This window comes from Suricata suricatta, chromosome 3 (assembly GCF_006229205.1).
Source record: "Suricata suricatta isolate VVHF042 chromosome 3, meerkat_22Aug2017_6uvM2_HiC, whole genome shotgun sequence".
NCBI classification, from domain to species: Eukaryota; Metazoa; Chordata; class Mammalia; order Carnivora; family Herpestidae; genus Suricata; species Suricata suricatta.
The window spans coordinates 115,898,150-115,915,073 of record NC_043702.1 but is presented as its reverse complement, the minus strand read 5'-3'; the positions used below and the strand labels follow the sequence as shown (position 1 = coordinate 115,915,073).

The 16,924-nt window shown below is 49.7% G+C and overlaps 1 protein-coding gene and 1 long non-coding RNA gene across 2 annotated transcripts in view; both read right to left on the bottom strand.

Annotated features, from left to right (window-relative positions):
- The window catches only part of LOC115286607, a 984-nt gene extending 393 nt beyond the window's left edge, over positions 1-591 (bottom strand). The window contains exon 1 of the long non-coding RNA XR_003906163.1: positions 129-591. This is a non-coding gene — a long non-coding RNA (uncharacterized LOC115286607). The remainder of the gene's footprint in view (positions 1-128) is intronic.
- Positions 592-1,005: 414 nt separating this feature from the next.
- On the bottom strand, positions 1,006-14,438 carry SDE2 (SDE2 telomere maintenance homolog). The gene is made up of 7 exons (XM_029934901.1): positions 14,263-14,438; positions 8,018-8,135; positions 6,479-6,590; positions 5,995-6,164; positions 5,171-5,285; positions 3,726-4,224; positions 1,006-1,606 (listed from the first exon to the last, which is right to left on the bottom strand). The coding sequence occupies exons 1-7, from the start codon at positions 14,380-14,382 to the stop codon at positions 1,385-1,387; spliced, it is 1,356 nt and encodes a 451-aa protein (XP_029790761.1). The 5' UTR covers positions 14,383-14,438; the 3' UTR covers positions 1,006-1,384.
- Positions 14,439-16,924: the final 2,486 nt, after the last annotated feature.

Here is a 16,924-nt window from a genome sequence, read left to right as displayed (position 1 = left end):
TATGAAGTAAAGTTTAAACAATTAGAGAAATCGACAATTGCACAAACATGATCGATTGTAACACCTCTCAACACATGATAGACACAGGACCATCTGTACACAGAAATGTGAAAAATAGTATCCATTACCTAATTGATATTACAGAACAAATTCACCCAACACTTCAGAACGCATTTTTTTTCAAGTGTATGTGAACACTCAGCAAGTCAGTCATATTCTGAGTCTCCATAAAACTACAAAGATTGAAACCATAAACCTAGTCTCCAACCTTGATGGAATTAAAGCACAAATCAATCAGATATGTAGGGGAAAGAAAACAAACACCTGTTAATTAGGCAAAATACTTGTAGATAATCAACCCAAGGGTCACAGAAGAATTGACAAGGAATTTAAAAGTATTTACAACCGAATAACGAAGACAAAGCATATTAAAAATTTTGAGATGAAGTTCAGTGGTGCTTAAAGAAAAATGTGTAACTTTAAGTCCTTCTATTAGAAAAAAGTCTAGGGGTTCCTCGGTGGCTTAGTCGGTTGAGCACCTGACTCTTGATTTTGGCTCAGGTCCTGATCTCACAGTTCGTGGGTTCAAGCCCTGTGTCAGGCTCCACGCCGACAGTGCGCAGCCTGCTTGGGATTCTCTCTCTCTTTCCCTCTCTCTGCCCCTTTCCTGTGTGCACTCTCTCTCTCCCTCTCAAAAGTAAACTTAAATTTAAAAAACAAAAAAAAGAAGAAGGGACTACCATAAATAATTATGTCCCAAAAACTAACAATGTGGGTCAAATGAATCAATTCCTCGAAAATACAGTGGACCCATGAGCAATGCAGGGCTTAGAGGCATCAACCCCTGTGCACCTGAAAATCCACATACAATTTTTACCGCCTCCCAAATATGAATACTACTGTTGCCTTCTGCGGACTGGATGCCTGATGGAGAACATACATGGCGGTGGGACACATCCTGTGCATGTGGCATTCTCACAACAAAGTCAATCAGAGAACACATGATCGAAAAAATACATTTTCAGCGCTGTGCTGTATTTATTGAAAAAAACCCGCATACACGAGGGCCCGTGCTTTTCGAACCTCTGAAGTTCAAAGGCCGGCTGTAAACCTTGCCGGCACAACACGAGAGGGAACCAAAACTCTGAACAGCCCTAAGGTTATTCAAGAAAATGAAGTCTGTTATTAAAAAAAGGACCCCGTGAAGAAAACTTCTGGCCCACACAGCTTCACACACAAATTCTACAAACGATTAACAAAAGGAGCGTGAGAACTGGGTTATTAAAAAATCAGCTTGAATAGGAACAAGAGGAGGGGCCAAGAGCCAGCAGGGTGCAGGTCCCAAAGGCAGCACTACCGAGGAACGGGAAATGGGCCGAGGGCACTATTTCTTCTTCCCCTTGGGGCGCCTGGCGAACAGCGCCGGGTCCACCTGCTCCTGGGCCAGCCCGCGGACCGAGAAGAGCCTGGAGGCGCGCTCCTGCAGGGTGCCCCCGCACTTCAGCCCGCGGGCCGTCAGTTCCGTCTTGAGCTTGTCCAAGCCCAGCGCCTCCATTTCTGCCATGGAGGAGAAGGCCAGCAGGTCTAGAGTTTCCAGACCGACATCCTGAGAGGAGAGAAAAGGAAGTGTTTAAAACTGGCTCCTCCCCCCTGAAGCCCTTCCTGAACTGTCCGAGACACTCCGCTTGCCAAGGAAGACTCGCTCAATCAGTCATCGCTCACCGCTGAACTTTAACAATCGCCTAAACGTCACTCCACATATTCTCCTTACAAACACGAATAACCATGAAGTTTTCGTCTGTATAGTTAGAAACCAGCATTCAGAACAGACACAAGTTATTAGATGCCCAGACAGATTTTTTTTTTTAAGTGTACTCATTTCGAGAGAGACAGACTGAGTGAGAGGAGATGTGGCAGAGGAAGAGAGAGAGAATCCCAAGCAGGGTCCACACTGTTAGTGCAGAGCCCGACTCGGGACTCGAACTCTCGAACTGCGAGATCACGACCTGACCTAACCAAGAGTCAGATGCTTAAATGACTGAGCCTTCCAGGGGCTCCTCAGATTCTTAATATGACTTTTCTTCTTTTTTGGATTTTCCAGTAATTCAAACAGCAAGATACAGCCAGCCTACCCCCACACTGTTACTACCAATCTCCTTTTAGAGATTAACATTAACGAGATTCTCAGGCCTGGGCACCTTCTGGTTCATCATCCTAATGCCCTCTACCTGAATCATTAAGACTGACAGGGCGCCTGGGTGGCTCAGTCAGCTGGGCGTTCGACTTTAGCTCAGGTCATGATACCACAGTTGGTGGGTTCGAGCCCCATGTCAGGCTCTGTGCTGAATGCTTGCTCAAAGCCTGGAGGCTGCTTCGGATTCTGTGTCCTTCTCTCTCTGACCCTCCCCGCTCATGCTCTGTCTCACTCTCTCAAAAATAAATAAATGTAAAAAAAAAAAATTAAAAAAAAGACTATTTGAGTTCCCGTGCATATAACTCAACAAATCCAAACTCTGTTCATTAATCGTTGGAACCGCCTGGCAGCCTTCCCAGACTCTCAGACACAGTGAGATACTCCAGCAAAGGAGGGACACTTCAGAGGATGAAAATGTTCACCTACAGGGGTTATTAAGAAATACATTCAAGAATAGTAATTTTCTCTCACGGCAATTTCAATCATTAAAGAGCTCTGGGGACAGAATCTTCATCCTTCTCATTGAACTTTGTTTTTTAGAGTCATTTTGAGGGGCGCCTGGGTGGCTCAGTCAGTTAAGTGTCCGACTTCGGCTCAGGTCATGATCTCACAGTACGTGGGTTCAAGCCCCACATCAGGCTCTGTGCTGACAGCTCGGAGCCTGGAGCCTGCTTCAGATTCTGGGTCTCCCTCTCTCTGCCCCTCCCCGATAGTCTAAAAAGCAAATCTTTCGATCAAATGGTAAACACTAGTGTGTCCTCCCAGAAGCCTGTCCATGGAAGACTGTGACCCTGAGTGACTGGATTGAAACTAAGAGTGAAGACACATCTTCTGGTGGCAGGATGCAGAGCTGAAGACACAGACAAGGGAGCTGCCCCTCTCCCCTCGGAGGGAGCGTCACCTCTGGCTGTCCCCACAGTCTGGCACATGAGAAACAAACATGAGTAACCAGGGATTCAGTGCTAGAAGATGAGCCCATTTCAGCCAAACTAAAACGCCATCTGTCGCATCAGGCCTGGTTACTGTTGGTGCCCTCAAGAAAAAATGCACAGGGGCACCTGGGTGGCCCGTCGGTTGAGCGTCAGACCTCAGCATAGGTCATGATCTCTCAGCTCCTGAGCTCGAGCCCTGCGCCGGGCTCGCTGCTGTCAGCTGCAGCCCGCTTCAGGTCCTCTGTGTCCCCCCTCTCGGCTCCTGCCCCACACTCACACACACTCTCTCTCTCAAAAATAAAAAAGAAACACACAAAAAAGAAAGAATAAACAGCACCAATTAAACTAACATGTGACATGCATCCAAAGTCCGATATCACTAAACCGACCGTTGTGCAGCTTAGAACCAACGAACTAGGGACCAGGGACACCGCCCCATGGCAAACTGATACAAGTCCCAGACTTGAAAGGAATCTCAGATGCCGGAGAGGGCAGGCAAGCTTCACCTCATCCTAACGGTGGTCATTAAACACACTTCCCACCACTTACTGAGGCCACAGGGCTGACCTGGCCCGAGACAGGGGCCCTGAATTACTTACCGCGTTTCTTGACCAGCCGTCCTCCGGTTTGGTCACAGGCACGCTTCCTGCACCCTCTCTGGCTGCTGCCTTGGCAGCTGTGTCCCCATCAGCCACCTCCTGGGCCTCTGTCTCCTCGGTCAGTCCTGCCCTGGCTGCTCCCTCCTCTGTGGCCTCCTCACCCCCTGGCTCCCTCTCCTCCTGGCTCTTCTCTGTTTCCACGGCCACAGTCGCCTGCACGCGTGCCCCAGCGGAGGTCTGTCCTGGCTCTGGGTCTGCAAAGATGGTGTGCCCAGGGCCGGTCCCGGGGGCCTGCGGGGGCTCCGGGGACCTGGAGTCTGCATCCTGCACACCCGTCCTCAGAGAGCTGCCTGCAGAGTCAGCCGCCGGCTCAGCACCACCGCCACAGTGTATGCGAGCGTGAAAGCGCGTCCCCGAACTGCTGGGAGCATCTTGTTCGTCGTCATCTGAGGTTTCTGAGCTGGACTCGTCCGCGGTCTCCAGGCCTTCCATGCCCAGCCTGCGGGGACAACAGACAGGCGTGACACCCTCCCCAGCTTCTACGTGGGACAGAGTCACAGCCCGCCGGGGGAGCAGACCCTGTCGGATCCGAGGATCTGCTCCCTTAAGGTGGAGAGCAGGTAAGTTTCAGAAGTTATTCCGGGGGATAAACAGAGTGGGGAAATTCAGCGAGACTGGAACCGAGCCTCCCAAAGACCGAGAACTCCTCTTTAAAGGTGTGAATCTCCTTGAACAAGATCGATTTTTCTATCTCGTACGAATCTCAACTGTTAGAAACTAGATAACAGGCGGTTAAAAAAATCCTGTTTTATCCATAATCGCCCTGAACTGGAAACTTCCTCAACTATCAAGAAGAAAATGGATAGATAGAGGCAATAATACTTGGCAATAAAGAGGAACGAATGATGCCTATAATCCCAGCCATGGACGCAAAAGCATCATGGTATGAGACAGAAGGTGAATGCACACGGCTGTGGGACTTTCTGGAAAACATGACACCATTAGAACAATCTCACCATAGTGGCTGCCGGGAGTTGTAGTTAGGGGAACAAGAATTAAAGACACACGGGCAATTTGTAGGGAAAGGAGACCCTCTGTATCTTGATATTGGTAGCAATTACACGATTTTTCGACACTCATACAACCATGCAGTCAAAAAGCATGAATTTTAGTATATGTAAATTGTATCTCGGGCCCCTGGGGGGCTCAGTCAGATAAGCGTCTAACTCTAGATTTCGGCTAAGGTTCTGATTGCACAATCCGTGGGTTCGAGCCCCATGTTGGGCTCTGAGCTGCCAGTGCAGAGCCTGCTTGGGGTTCTCTCTCCCTCTCTCTCTCAAAATAAATAAATAAACTTTAAAAAAAATGAAAAAAATAAAGAGTGTTTAGGCCAGAGAGACATGAAGTCGTGTAGACCTGCTGGGGATGAAAGAGAGTGGACTTACCAGAAGCATCTCCTCTTCCCTGCACTAGCTCCTCCATCCGTTTTTGATGTGCTGGGTCGTTTCCGACTCTCGCCAGGTCCTGCCGACAGCACCTTGCCAGAGGCCGCCTGCATGCCTGGGCAGACATGTCCACACCTCAGCTACACGGGTCAGCAGGAAGGCCACTTAAATCTTAACCAGCACGGACTCCGAGACACATGCGTTGTCGCCCAAATCTCCAGTTAGTTTCTTAATGGACTGACATTGACCACGGTCACCGTAAGCCTCGTCTCAAATTGACCCAGAGCTGAGCACGGGGCATTCGGCTCTGGACCCAGGTTTGAGAACACCAGTGTCCAGTCTACAGCCCAGAGACAGACAGCTTCCCGCCTGGCCTCCCCACACCTGGGGCTCCGCCCCTCACACGCGGTTATGTGTGCACCATGCTGTCACAACCTCTTGCTTGAAAAGATTCCTTCTTATTCAACTAAACCCCCCACGGCCCTAGCATCAACGCTCTGGATGCGAGAGAAACACAAAAGCTATTCTCCTTAAAAACCATTAAAAAAAGACCCACCTAAAACTAGAAGCAAATCAGCTGAGGTCTAATCACCTCCTGAAGATGGAGCATGCCTGCACCAAGCACAGAGAGCATTCTCACCCGGGCCCCGTGGGTCCCCACAACTCAGGAATCAAGCACATACACCGTGTGTGTGCTGTCCATTCTGGGGGTCACGGCTGTCACCAAGGGGCAAGGTCCCTGGCTCTGTAGCCCAAAGGGCCCAAGGACTGCCCTCTGTGTGCGGGGACGGTGGGGCCCCAGCAGGGCCACCAGCCTTGCTCACCTATGAGCACTGAGTCCTCCAGGCGCTCGGCCATCTCATGGCACTGCCGCTGGTAGGCAGGGCTGGCCGAGCAGGGCCGGGGCTCCGCCAGCTTCCGCTGCAGCCGCTCCAGACGCTTCTGCTCCTTTTCAGCCTCTCGCTCGGCCTGTTGTCTCACCCACTCGGCCATCCTGGGACCCAAGACAGGCGTGACTGAGCGGACAGACCGCGATACAGACAAAGGCCCTCACCCCTGACAATCCTACTGCCCCGCGTGTGCTGTGGTCCTCCCTAGGATGGGGGCATGCTCACCCAGCAGCAGGCTGACGGGCGCCCCGAAACCCCACGGAGAATTACCAAACTGTGGACGGAGGGAAACCCGGGGACGATGCCCGAGAGCGCGGACATCTCGGGTCTCCATCCCCATGCGCACGACATGGCCACAGTCACCACCGACAGCAAACGTGCCAGGCCCTCCAAAATAATGAAAACACGGGCGCCTCACGCTTTTTCGTGGTTGACATCTCGGAGTCTCCTCCCGCTGAGGTCGCGGCAAGCTTCTCGATTGGTCGTCTTCTCGATCTGCGCACCGAGTGCCCGGAGCATAGACCCGAACCCTGGGCAAGGAGGCACGTTTTAAGACAACACAGAGGAGAGGGGCTCAGGGGCAGATACATGCCAAATTGGTGCAAACAGTATTCGATTACAAGATTAAGACGGATCTCTCTCATTCTTCTTCTTCGTCTTTTTTTTTAAAGAAAGGGATGTCAAGATTCCACCCAGGCAGCAAAGGTAAAAGTACTCATAAACCTGATTCCACCCAGTGCCTTTGCACTTCCTTTATCTCTGAGACACTGTATCTGCACCCAGGACATCTTAATGTGGCGAGGGGCACCTGAAGGGCTCAGGCAGTTAAGCATCTGACTTTGGGTTTCGGCTCAAGTCCGTGAGTTCAAGCCCCACATTGGGCTCTGCACAGACAACATGCAGCCTGCTTGGGATTCTCTCTTTCTCTGCCCCTCGGTCTCCCACACCGTTCATGCTCATATGTCTGCTTTCTCTCTCTCTCTCAAAATAAATACATTTAAAAAATTTTTAATAAAATTCAAAAGTAATTTGTGGTGAGATTTTGCAGTGGGTTTCAAAGAAAAGGCAATTCTAAGTTGTCACCGGCTTGTCGGATATGTCTCACTGACATAATTTCAAGGGGCAGAATGATTATAATCTGTCATCAGGTCCCTGAAGGGCACAGCAATAGGGTGCCTGGTGGCTCAGTCAGTTAACCCTGAAGGGCACAGCAGATCACCACAGATGCTGAGGGCACGTCAGGCATGCGGGTCAGTGCTTCGGGAGAAGCACCCAGAGCTGCTCTTGTTCAGCCTCTGCTCTTTTAGTTTCTTTTCTCTCTTCTTAAATGTGTTAATACAACCAGGGCCTTAATCTACTGCAGCCTGGAAATGACTACTTCACAAGCTGACTTGGAGCTACAATAACCAGACAAAACCTTGATACAAACAGCAGATTTAACTGTTTGAACGAACACTCTTTCTTCAGCAAACCGGACAGAGCAATGATCATCTCTCTCAAACCTTCCCCAAAGTTTTAGAGCCTAGGTTGCCTAAGAGCTACCTTGCTAACGAAGGTAGAAGCTGTACTCAAACAAAAGATTCCTCAAAAAAGAACAAAAGGGGTGCCGGGGGGTGGGGGGGGGCTTGGATGATTAAGGGTCTGACCCTTGATCTCAGCTCAGGTCATGATCTCAGAGTTCGTGAGCTCAAGCCCCGCGTCGGACTGCGTGCTGACAGTGCAGAGCCTGCTTGGGATTCTTTCTCTTCCCCTCTCTCTGTCCCTCCTCTGCTTGTGCTCTCTTTAAAAAAAAAAAAAAGGAAAAATAAAAGAGAAAATATTCAAAACTAGGTATAGAAATAAAGGATTTCAGAAGGCAAACGGGACCGGCCAACTCCAGAGGCCAAGGAGCTGGGGGATTTGACACGCGTGGCTCGAGGTGGGGCGCCACAGCGAGCGGCCGCCGCTCCCGTCCTACCTCCTTTTCCACCGCGGAGCCTGGGTTCCAGACTATAAACGGCGCCATGCCGCACTCTGTCACTGGTGTCTGTGAGCGACCCGTCGCACTTCACGAAGAAGCATTCCACTGGAACGTCCTAGAGTCAAGTTTGGGGTTTTTTTTTTTTTAATTTTACATTTATTTATTTTTGAGAGACAGAAAGAGACAAAGCATGAACAGGGGAGGGGCAGAGAGAAAGAGACACAGAATCTGAAGCAGGCTCCAGGCGCTGAGCTAGTGGTCAGCACAGAGCCTGATGTGGGACTAGAATCCACAAACCGTGAGATCATGACCTGAGCCGAAGTCGGATGCTCAACCGACTGAGCCACCCAAGGCGCCCCAAGTTTGGGGTGTTAAATGCGAGTTTCCTGCAGGAAGGGCCTGGCCCACTGTTCCATTACTCCGGTTATATGCAGAGAGCTAGTGGTCAACGAGTGTTTGCTGAACTGAAAGTCAAAACTACCAAAACAATAAAGGCATTTTGTACAGTTTTCTCCTAACACCTCCCCACGATACGTACAAGAACTTTTGGTCTCTCGGGGGAAAATAAAAACCGCTGCCTTCTTCTCCGATGGGAAATGGGAGCCAGGGTAGAAAGCTGTGCAGGGCTCGGACCCAGTGACTCCAGTCCCGTTTCCTCCTGCCTTCTGTGAACACGTGATATCACGCTAAACAGGGTGAAAGTGACCATAAAGGTCCTGACAAGTGTAGGGGACAGGTGGTGGCAGTGCTGACCCCTGCTGGTGGCCCCGAGGCACAGCAGAAGCCCGCGTAGCCCTCAGCCCACTCTGTATTTTAAGAATTCTCAGAACAAGCGATGGAGAGAAAATATAAATGCTCTTTAAGCAAGTTTCTGCCACCGTAAGGCGAGACAACAGAGTACTCTCCAAAGTACACAGTTCAACCTGTAACCTCAAGAACGAAGAGATCCAAATGCCAGCAGGAAGGAAAAATGCACAACCGGCGGGGCTCCTGGGTGGCTCTGTCGGTTAAGCGTCCAACTCTTGATTTCTCCCAACTCTTGATTTCTCGGCTCAGGCTAGGATCTCAGGGTTGTGAGACCAAGCCCTGTGTTGGGCTCCTCACTGAGCATGGAGCCTGCTTGGGATTCTCCTCTCTCCCTCTCCCCCTGCCCCTCCCAGGCTTTTGCATACAACTGCTCTCTCTCAAAAAAAAAATTTTTTTAATGTATGATTGGGGGGGTGCCTGGAAGGCTCAGTTGGTTAAGCATCCAACTTCAGCTCAGGTCATGATCTCACGGTTCATGGGTTCAAGCCCCACATCAGGCATTGTGCTGACAGCTCAGAGCCTGGAGCCTGCTTCAGATTCTGTGTCTCCCTCTCTCTCTGCCCCTCCCCCACTCATGCTCTGTTTCTCTCAATAATAAATAAAAACATAAAATTTTGTTAATGCATGATTGATACTTTCCTAAAGTGGACACAAGGAACATTCACTCTGAACCACATCACACAGCTATTTCAACAAGAACTATCCACTCATTCAACAAATATTAATTAAGTCCCTACTGTTTGCCAGGTACTTTCCAAAACAGTGAACACAGACTGTGCCTCACAGAGTTTACATTCCAGTGGGGACACCCAGATGACCAACAAGTGAACTACATACTATGTCAAATGGCGATGCGCCTGTGTGTATGGGCGCGGCGGTAATTCGTTTTATGACTACAGAAGGCCAAGGGGAGCCTCTCGGGTCAAGTGACATTTGAGCAAAAAATGAAGGAAAGGGAGAGAACAGGCCACATGGGGGACAGCATTCCAGAGACAGCCCCAGTGCAGAAACCGGCTGCAGGGATAAGTGCAGATACGCATGGAACAGCAAGCCGGCTGATGTGGCTGGAAGTCTACAAAAGGGGAGTGAGAAGGCCTTAAAAGCCACTCTAAGAACGTTGGTTTTACTCCAAATCGAGCCACTGCAGGGTTTTGAACAAATGGAGAGCCGAGTTACATTCTTAAAGGACCACTCGAGCTGCTGAACTGGAATGACGACTGTGGAAGCGGAGACGCCAGTGAGACGCCATGGTGACAATCCAGTGAGAAACGAGGGCCCTCTGCACCCGGGGTGGGGGACCAAGGTGAGGAGGACCGTGAGGGGCACTAATGCACTGGGTGAGGGCAAGAGAGGAACAGACAGGACCCCAAAAATCTGGTCTAAGGGGAAAGAGGTGCCATTTGGTAGGAGTGAGGCTGAGTATTTGGGGAGAGTGTCAGTCACCCGTTGGGGGTGTTCCTTTGAGCCCAGCCACTCTAAGGGTTAGAGATCAGGGAGATGAGGAGGACTCAGCAAGAGAAACTGGAAGGGAAGATAGTGAGGTGGAAGAGAAGGGGGGAGGTCTGGACCAGTGAGCAGAGTGTGCCAAGGAGGGAAAGGTTGCTTGTGCTCACAGATGCGGAGAGGCCAAGAGACAGGAAGACTGGAAACTGACCACCGATACAGCAAGATAGAAGGCCCGACCCGCGTGGCGGGAATCCGTCTGCTGGAGTGACAGCCACAGAAGCCTGACTGGCGGACATACCAAAGGAGAAGAGTTGTAAGCTCAAGGATGCTTTCTACAAAGAAAACCAGGGAAAATGAGGGGATGGCTGGAACGCATGTGGGCTCATGTGTGCACACTGGTAGGAATGACCCAGGAAAAAGGGAAAACACTGGGAAACGCAAGGGAGAGAAAACTAACACTAAGTAAGCCATTCAGTAGGGAAGAGGGGACAGGATACTGGGCAAGGCGGAGGTAATTATGAATTTTTTTAAATTTTTAATGTTTATTCAATTATTTTTTTAAATATTAAAAAAAATTTTTTTAAGAGACAGCGTGAGCAGGGGAGGGTCAGAGAAAGAGGGAGACACAGAATCTGAAGACAGGCTCCAAGCTCTGAGCTGTCAGCACAGAGCCTGACGCGGGGCTTGAACCCACGAATGTGAGATCAGGACCTGAGTCAAAGCCGGACACTTAACCGACTGAGCCACCCAGGCACCCCTTATTCAATCATTTTTGAGAAAGAGAGAACAGAAGTGGGGGAGAGGCAGAGAGAGGAGACACAGAATCTAAAGCTGTCAGCACAGGGCCCGATGCAGGGCTCGAACCCACGAACCGTGAGATCATGACCTGAGCTGAAGTCGAATGCTTAACCGACTGAGCCACTGCCCCCAAAATTCTAAATAACTTTAAAAGGCAGTAATGGCTCTGTGTCGACAGCTCAGAGCCTGGAGCCTGCTTTGAATTCTGCGTCTCCCTCTCTCTCTGCTCCTCCCCAGCTCATGCTTTCTCTCACTCTTTCTCTCAAAAATAAATAAACCCTAAAAAAAAAAAATTAAAAGACATTAATGTGGGGGCACCTGGGTGACTCAGTCGGTTAATCCTTCGACTTCGGCTCAGGTCATGATTTCGAGGTTCACTTCCAAACAGAACTGCTTGTTATACAAGACAACTAACCAACAAAATTCCATTTTCTACTTGTTACACTGCTTGTCTAGACACAAAGAACAAAGGAAATTTAGAATCAATTTAAGAGTCTTTAACTAAGACTGCATTATAAATACTTCAAGCACAAAGCCTGAGGCTACCAGAGACAGACAAAATCAAGTTTACTGACTCAGGCCCAAAAGGAATCACAGGGGTGTCTTATCACCAACAAAAAATAATTCTTATTTTGGGACATGGGTGGAATTTGGATGAAATTTAAATGACAGTGTTTTGAGAGGCTCAAAATGAGCAGAGCTGTGTGTAAACGGGGCAACATGAGGTCCAGACTGTGAAGTAGATAAGATCCAGGCTCCTGTTTCCTTGGAAACCACAAAATTAAGATAAACTCGGAATGTGTGCTCAGAAGCGCCTAATCTGAAGTTCTGCGCTGGAGATGGAAATCAGGAGTGCGTCTCTGGATCAAAGGGACTTCTCCAGGCAAGAGTAGGATGCTTCATTCTTACAGATAAAATTTCAAACAGCAACGTGTCTTGTAGACTTTAATTTTCTAGATGGAGGTTTCTTAGTGAATCAGAAAGCAGGAGACTGCTGAGGGAGTCACTATGGCATTTTACAACTGTCCCAGGTCCTTGGGAGAAATACTAACTTTGCAGCCGGTTTCAGTTGTGCTCTCCTAGCCTGAAGGAACAGCCAGCAGATTTTTACTTTCTCCAGGAAACTAACACTGACTTCACCCTGTGTCCAAATAATTTGGTGGGGTTTTTTTGGTTGTTTTTTTTTTTTTTACTCTCGTTCTGCAATTTGGATGGAAGTCTTTATGCAAGATCTTAAACAGGGGAATTAGGTCTCTAGTAGACAGCCTTGAAAGAGGCTGAATTTAATTAATATCCCCCAATAGTTTTTGAACATCATTTAAAGTACATAAATGCTGTCTTTAATTATAAAGGCTGTTAAGTTACAGTTTAAATTTAGTGACACTTTTTGTTAAAGGTGTTGAATAATGATCTTATATTAAAACTTTAGGAACTGCACATATATTTGAGCAGTTGCACCAAATTACACTTAGCAGACTATCAAACTCTTAGAAATCCTAGTCTCCCATTAAGGGCTTAGTAATCAAAACTTTTCTTAGATGGTAAACTTTTGAATCAATTAAGTACAAAGCAGCCTTTTAACAGTTTTAAATATCCCCAGTCGTTTTGCCACAAGTTAAAAGGCACAGACATCTACAGGCTTTATCTTATGCCAATATGTTAACTAGTTGACTTTTGTTTTAGTTTTAACTTGTTAGACAGCCAATGAATTTAGTCTTAATTTACTATCAAGTAAAATCTTAACGTCTTAACTTACTAAGAACCTTAAAACTATTCACTCAATGAAAACTATAGAACAGACCAAACTAATCTTTCCTTTAACCAATTTGGTTTTAAAAAACACAGCCGTGAACTTGAGGTATTTTTATTTGTTCCAATATCTCATCAAATGCCCTTTTGTAACTTTCTTGTTTCATTTCACATATGTTATGGTCCTATTTCTTGAGCACCTGACTGATTCTTTCATTTATATTTCTCCCTTCTTATTTAGAATTATTTTTTCCAATACTTCTCATGGTTGAGATCCTATTTTTTCAGATCCTTTTGGATTAACTGTCATGAGACGAGAAATACTTTCAGAGATATTAAAATCCATCTATTTCATACTATATTCATGAAATAAGATTTTCAGAGATACTAAAGTCCGTCTCTTTTGTAAAATAGTTCCCCACCCACATGGTCCAACACAACTGTGACAGTTTTTAAACTGGACTGCAGTGTAGAAAAACAAACAGGGAAGCTAAAACACGCAGTATTTGCAAAGACGTGTTGCTTCTTCGTGGAACCGGTCCAAGCACAGACTTGGTTTACAACTGCAGTGTTAACACGTGTTAAGCCCATACATAACAAAGCAGAGGAAATAACCCAGGAAAAGAGGGACTTCGTGAGGTTATAAAGAAAAACAGCCCTGAGATTATAAAGAAAAACAGCACACTCCATCAAGTGCCAAAATTGAGATTCAGGGAGATCCCCGGATCCTTTAAAGAACCGAACAGGTTCAAGGTCTCACAGCTGGTGAAAGCTGATTGCTTGATAATTAAGTAAACCGCACCCGGAACTTTACAAGTCTGCGAAAGGTGTTCTAAAATATGCATGGACAAATATGACCACCAAATGATGAATGGGGACATCTAAACGACAGACCACACAAACCCACGCCCTCACCAGGACACGAGTGGGAGGGCTTGGCCCCGACCCGCGACCCGACCAATCCATTTGCCGTCTTCCCCCCTTCCCCCGCCCCCACCATCCTTTGACCCGGGTTTGGATAAGACACACTGGTCCGGGCTGGAATTAGCCGGGCTGGGTGATCCGTGGACAAACTGCACAAGATGAATGCAGGGGGAATGTAGGGAAACGAGCCTTCTAAGTCACCTGGTCCAATTGCCCCCTTAATGCGCGGAGGAACAATGCCACCCGGCGCCGCGAGTCCAGACTGACGGCTGGACTGGGCGCCGGAGGGCAGAGGAGCTACTCCCAGCTCTGGAGGGAGACACAACCACCACCACCCCAGCACCCCAAACAAAACCAAAACAAGGCCTCGGCATCGGCCTGAAGCACCTTCCCACTGGGGAGCCTTCAGCCTCAGAAACAAAACCCTGGGGACCAGACGCGCCCCCAGACCCTCCGCACCCGATCCAGCCCGCCCCGCCCGCCGCCGTCTCCCTTCTTCCGGGAAGCGCGAATCCCACCTGATCCTGGCAGTGTCGGTGGATCACCTCGAGTACGGAGCATGCGGCCGAGGCACACCGCACTGCCTTGCACCCGAGGCCGGGGCCGCGAACCCACACCAACACCACAGCCTCCGCCATCTCGGCCAGCGCCTGGGCCTCCGAACTGCCGAGGAAGGAGGAGCCACAACTCGCCGGGCGCGCCTCGATGGCGTCACAGGGCCTTCGGCGCCCCGCCCCCACACCTCCCGCTCGCCCCGCCCCGCCCCTGGGGCCAGTCACGTGGCCCCCGAACCGCTGCCCGGGGAGGGGAACTGGAAGGGCCTGGACAAGTCAGATAAGGCGCCGGAGCACAAGGGAGAGGCGTTGCTAGGAGACGTTGCTGGGGCGGGGCTCGGGGGACTCCATATAAAAGGCCGCGCGAGGACGGATTTTCAGCGCTCTGGCCACGAGCGATAAGGCGGGCGTAGGCCGCTGCTTGCCGGCCCCGGCCCCGGCCCCTTCGGTGACGCTGCGCGGTTATTTTTGGGTCAGGGCGAGCGGGTACTGGAGGAGGCGCGCTCCCCGGGGGCGTGGGGCGCGGCCCTGCAGTGCCGGAAGCGGTTGGGGCGGCCTCCCGGGTCCCGGAACCGCCCTGCCCAAGGGCCAGGGAGTGGCCGCGGGGGCTCCCAGTGGCCCAGCGCCCTCTTCCACGACAGCAGCCGCCGGCCGCGCGCAGGGCCTTGCTTACTTCTACCTGTGCGGTTTGCACACTGCGTCCACCCCCACCCCTCTGCAACGGGCCCCGGGAGGCCCGCGGTGCGAGGGGACCCGAGGGCGTTTGGGGGCATCCGGAGTGCTGACCCGAGACCGCCACCCTTCTCGGCTGAAGACACAGGGCAGAAGACACTTCGCAGAGACTCCGAGGTCACTGAACGGTGGCTGTAGGAGCGAACGAGGAAAGTCAAGGCCCCTAAAGTTACAGACTTAACTGTTGTGTGTTTTTCACAGACACCCGAGGGAAATGGACACGAAGAAAGGGCCCAGGGACAGAAAAGTTACACGAAATTACAAGGATGTCGTACCTGGAGAGCAGTGCTTAGGAAAGTGGCTCTCGTCCACGGGGACCCCACCAAGTATGAAAACAGTCCAGGGGCATTTGAGTGGCCCAGTCAGCCTGTGACTCTGCATTTCTGCTCAGGTCATGATCTCCTGCTTCATGAGATCGACCCCCACGTGGGACCTCTGTATTGACAGCAGGGAGCCTGCTTGGGATTCTCTCCCTCTCTCTCTCTATCTCTCTCTCTCTCAAAATAAATAAACATTTAAAAAGAAATTTTAGAAAATGGGGCGCCGGGGTGGCTAGGTTGGTTGAGCTCAGACTTCAGCTTAGGTCACAGTTTTGCCGTTTGTGAGTTCAAGGCCCACATGCAGCTAGCTGCTGTCAATACCCAGCTGCCTTCCGATCCTGTCTCCCTCTCTCTGCCCCAACCCTGCTTGCGTGGGCTCTCTCTCAAACACACATACAAACTTTGGAAACTTGAGCCCCCTGATATCTCTTCCCCGCTGTCCATCATCATGTCCCTGAACATTCAGCCTTAAGAGAGCCAAGCCCTAGCCTCTTTGTTTATTTTTCTTCATTGGGATAACTAAAAAAAAAAAAAAAAAAAAGGCTATTTCAAAGGTCTTCCTCTCCTACAAATCTCCAACCAGACAAAAGACCAGTTTAGCTTTATATAACATTTTTGTTTCAGGGTAATGATTCAAATATGTGAAGATTAATTAGTCCTTTTTAGTAAGGAAAGTCCACATCATTTATGACTAGCATTATATCTCGTCCTTCTAAAACTAAGACTGAGTGAAATTGTTCACTCTTGCACTCAAATCCTATTATTTAAAAAAAAAAAAACACCTTCTAGGGGCGCGTGGGGGGCTCAGTCAGTCAAGTGTCTGACTCGATTTCGGCTCAGGTCATGCTCTCAGAGCAGTGACTGGAGCTAGAGTCACACTGACGGTGGAGCCTGCTTAGATCCCCTCTCCCTCTGCCCTTCCCCCCTGCAATGCTCTCACTCTCTAAAATAAATGAATTAATTAATAACCATCATGAGGAAACTGAGTTACCTAAAGTTAGAGCTCTGGCCAAGGATATATGAGTAGAAAAACAATCTAGAAAGACAGCTGGGTAGCTGGGCGGCTGACAGTGTATACAGTGGTGTCCAGCGAGCACTGTGGTGTGGCCAAGCTGGTGGGCGGCGATTATGGAAAAATAGAGACAATTGCTGTCAGCTTCCCCACCTTGTGGTGTCTGCAGGGAAGGCACAGGAAGACAAACGTAGGGTTGGGACCCATAGGCAGTTGAGTGGGTGAGGTCAGTTCCTCTATTAGCAAAACAGTGTAGCCCTGCCCCCTGACTGTGTTTGGGGTTCCTTCCAATAAGCCACTGTCTGTTCCTGTCCCTCTTCTCCTTTGCTCTTTGAGGACTGGCTCAGGCACCAGGGGGACACTGTGAGATGGAGGTGATGTGGAATAATTGTCCGCTGCCAGGAAATGACAGCTCCCGACAATGTCTGTGTGGCAACCCATGACAGGCTCCATTGAGCCAAAATGTCAAGCTGGTCCGCAAGAACAGGAAGCGACTCTGGGCACTCTGGCAATTTCTACCATGACCGCAGGGCTCCTGAACTAGCAAATTTGCAGACTTGCA

Excerpts from the sequence above, each read along its gene's own strand:
- SDE2 (XM_029934901.1), bottom strand. The coding sequence starts at position 14,382 with ATGGCGGAGGCTGTGGTGTTGGTGTGGGTTCGCGGCCCCGGCCTCGGG. Across the intron at positions 5,286-5,994 it reads GGAGGACTCAGTGCTCATAG|GCATGCAGGCGGCCTCTGGC; the intron begins GTGAGCAAGGCT and ends ATGTCTGCCCAG. Across the intron at positions 4,225-5,170 it reads GGGAAGAGGAGATGCTTCTG|GCTGGGCATGGAAGGCCTGG; the intron begins GTAAGTCCACTC and ends TTGTCCCCGCAG.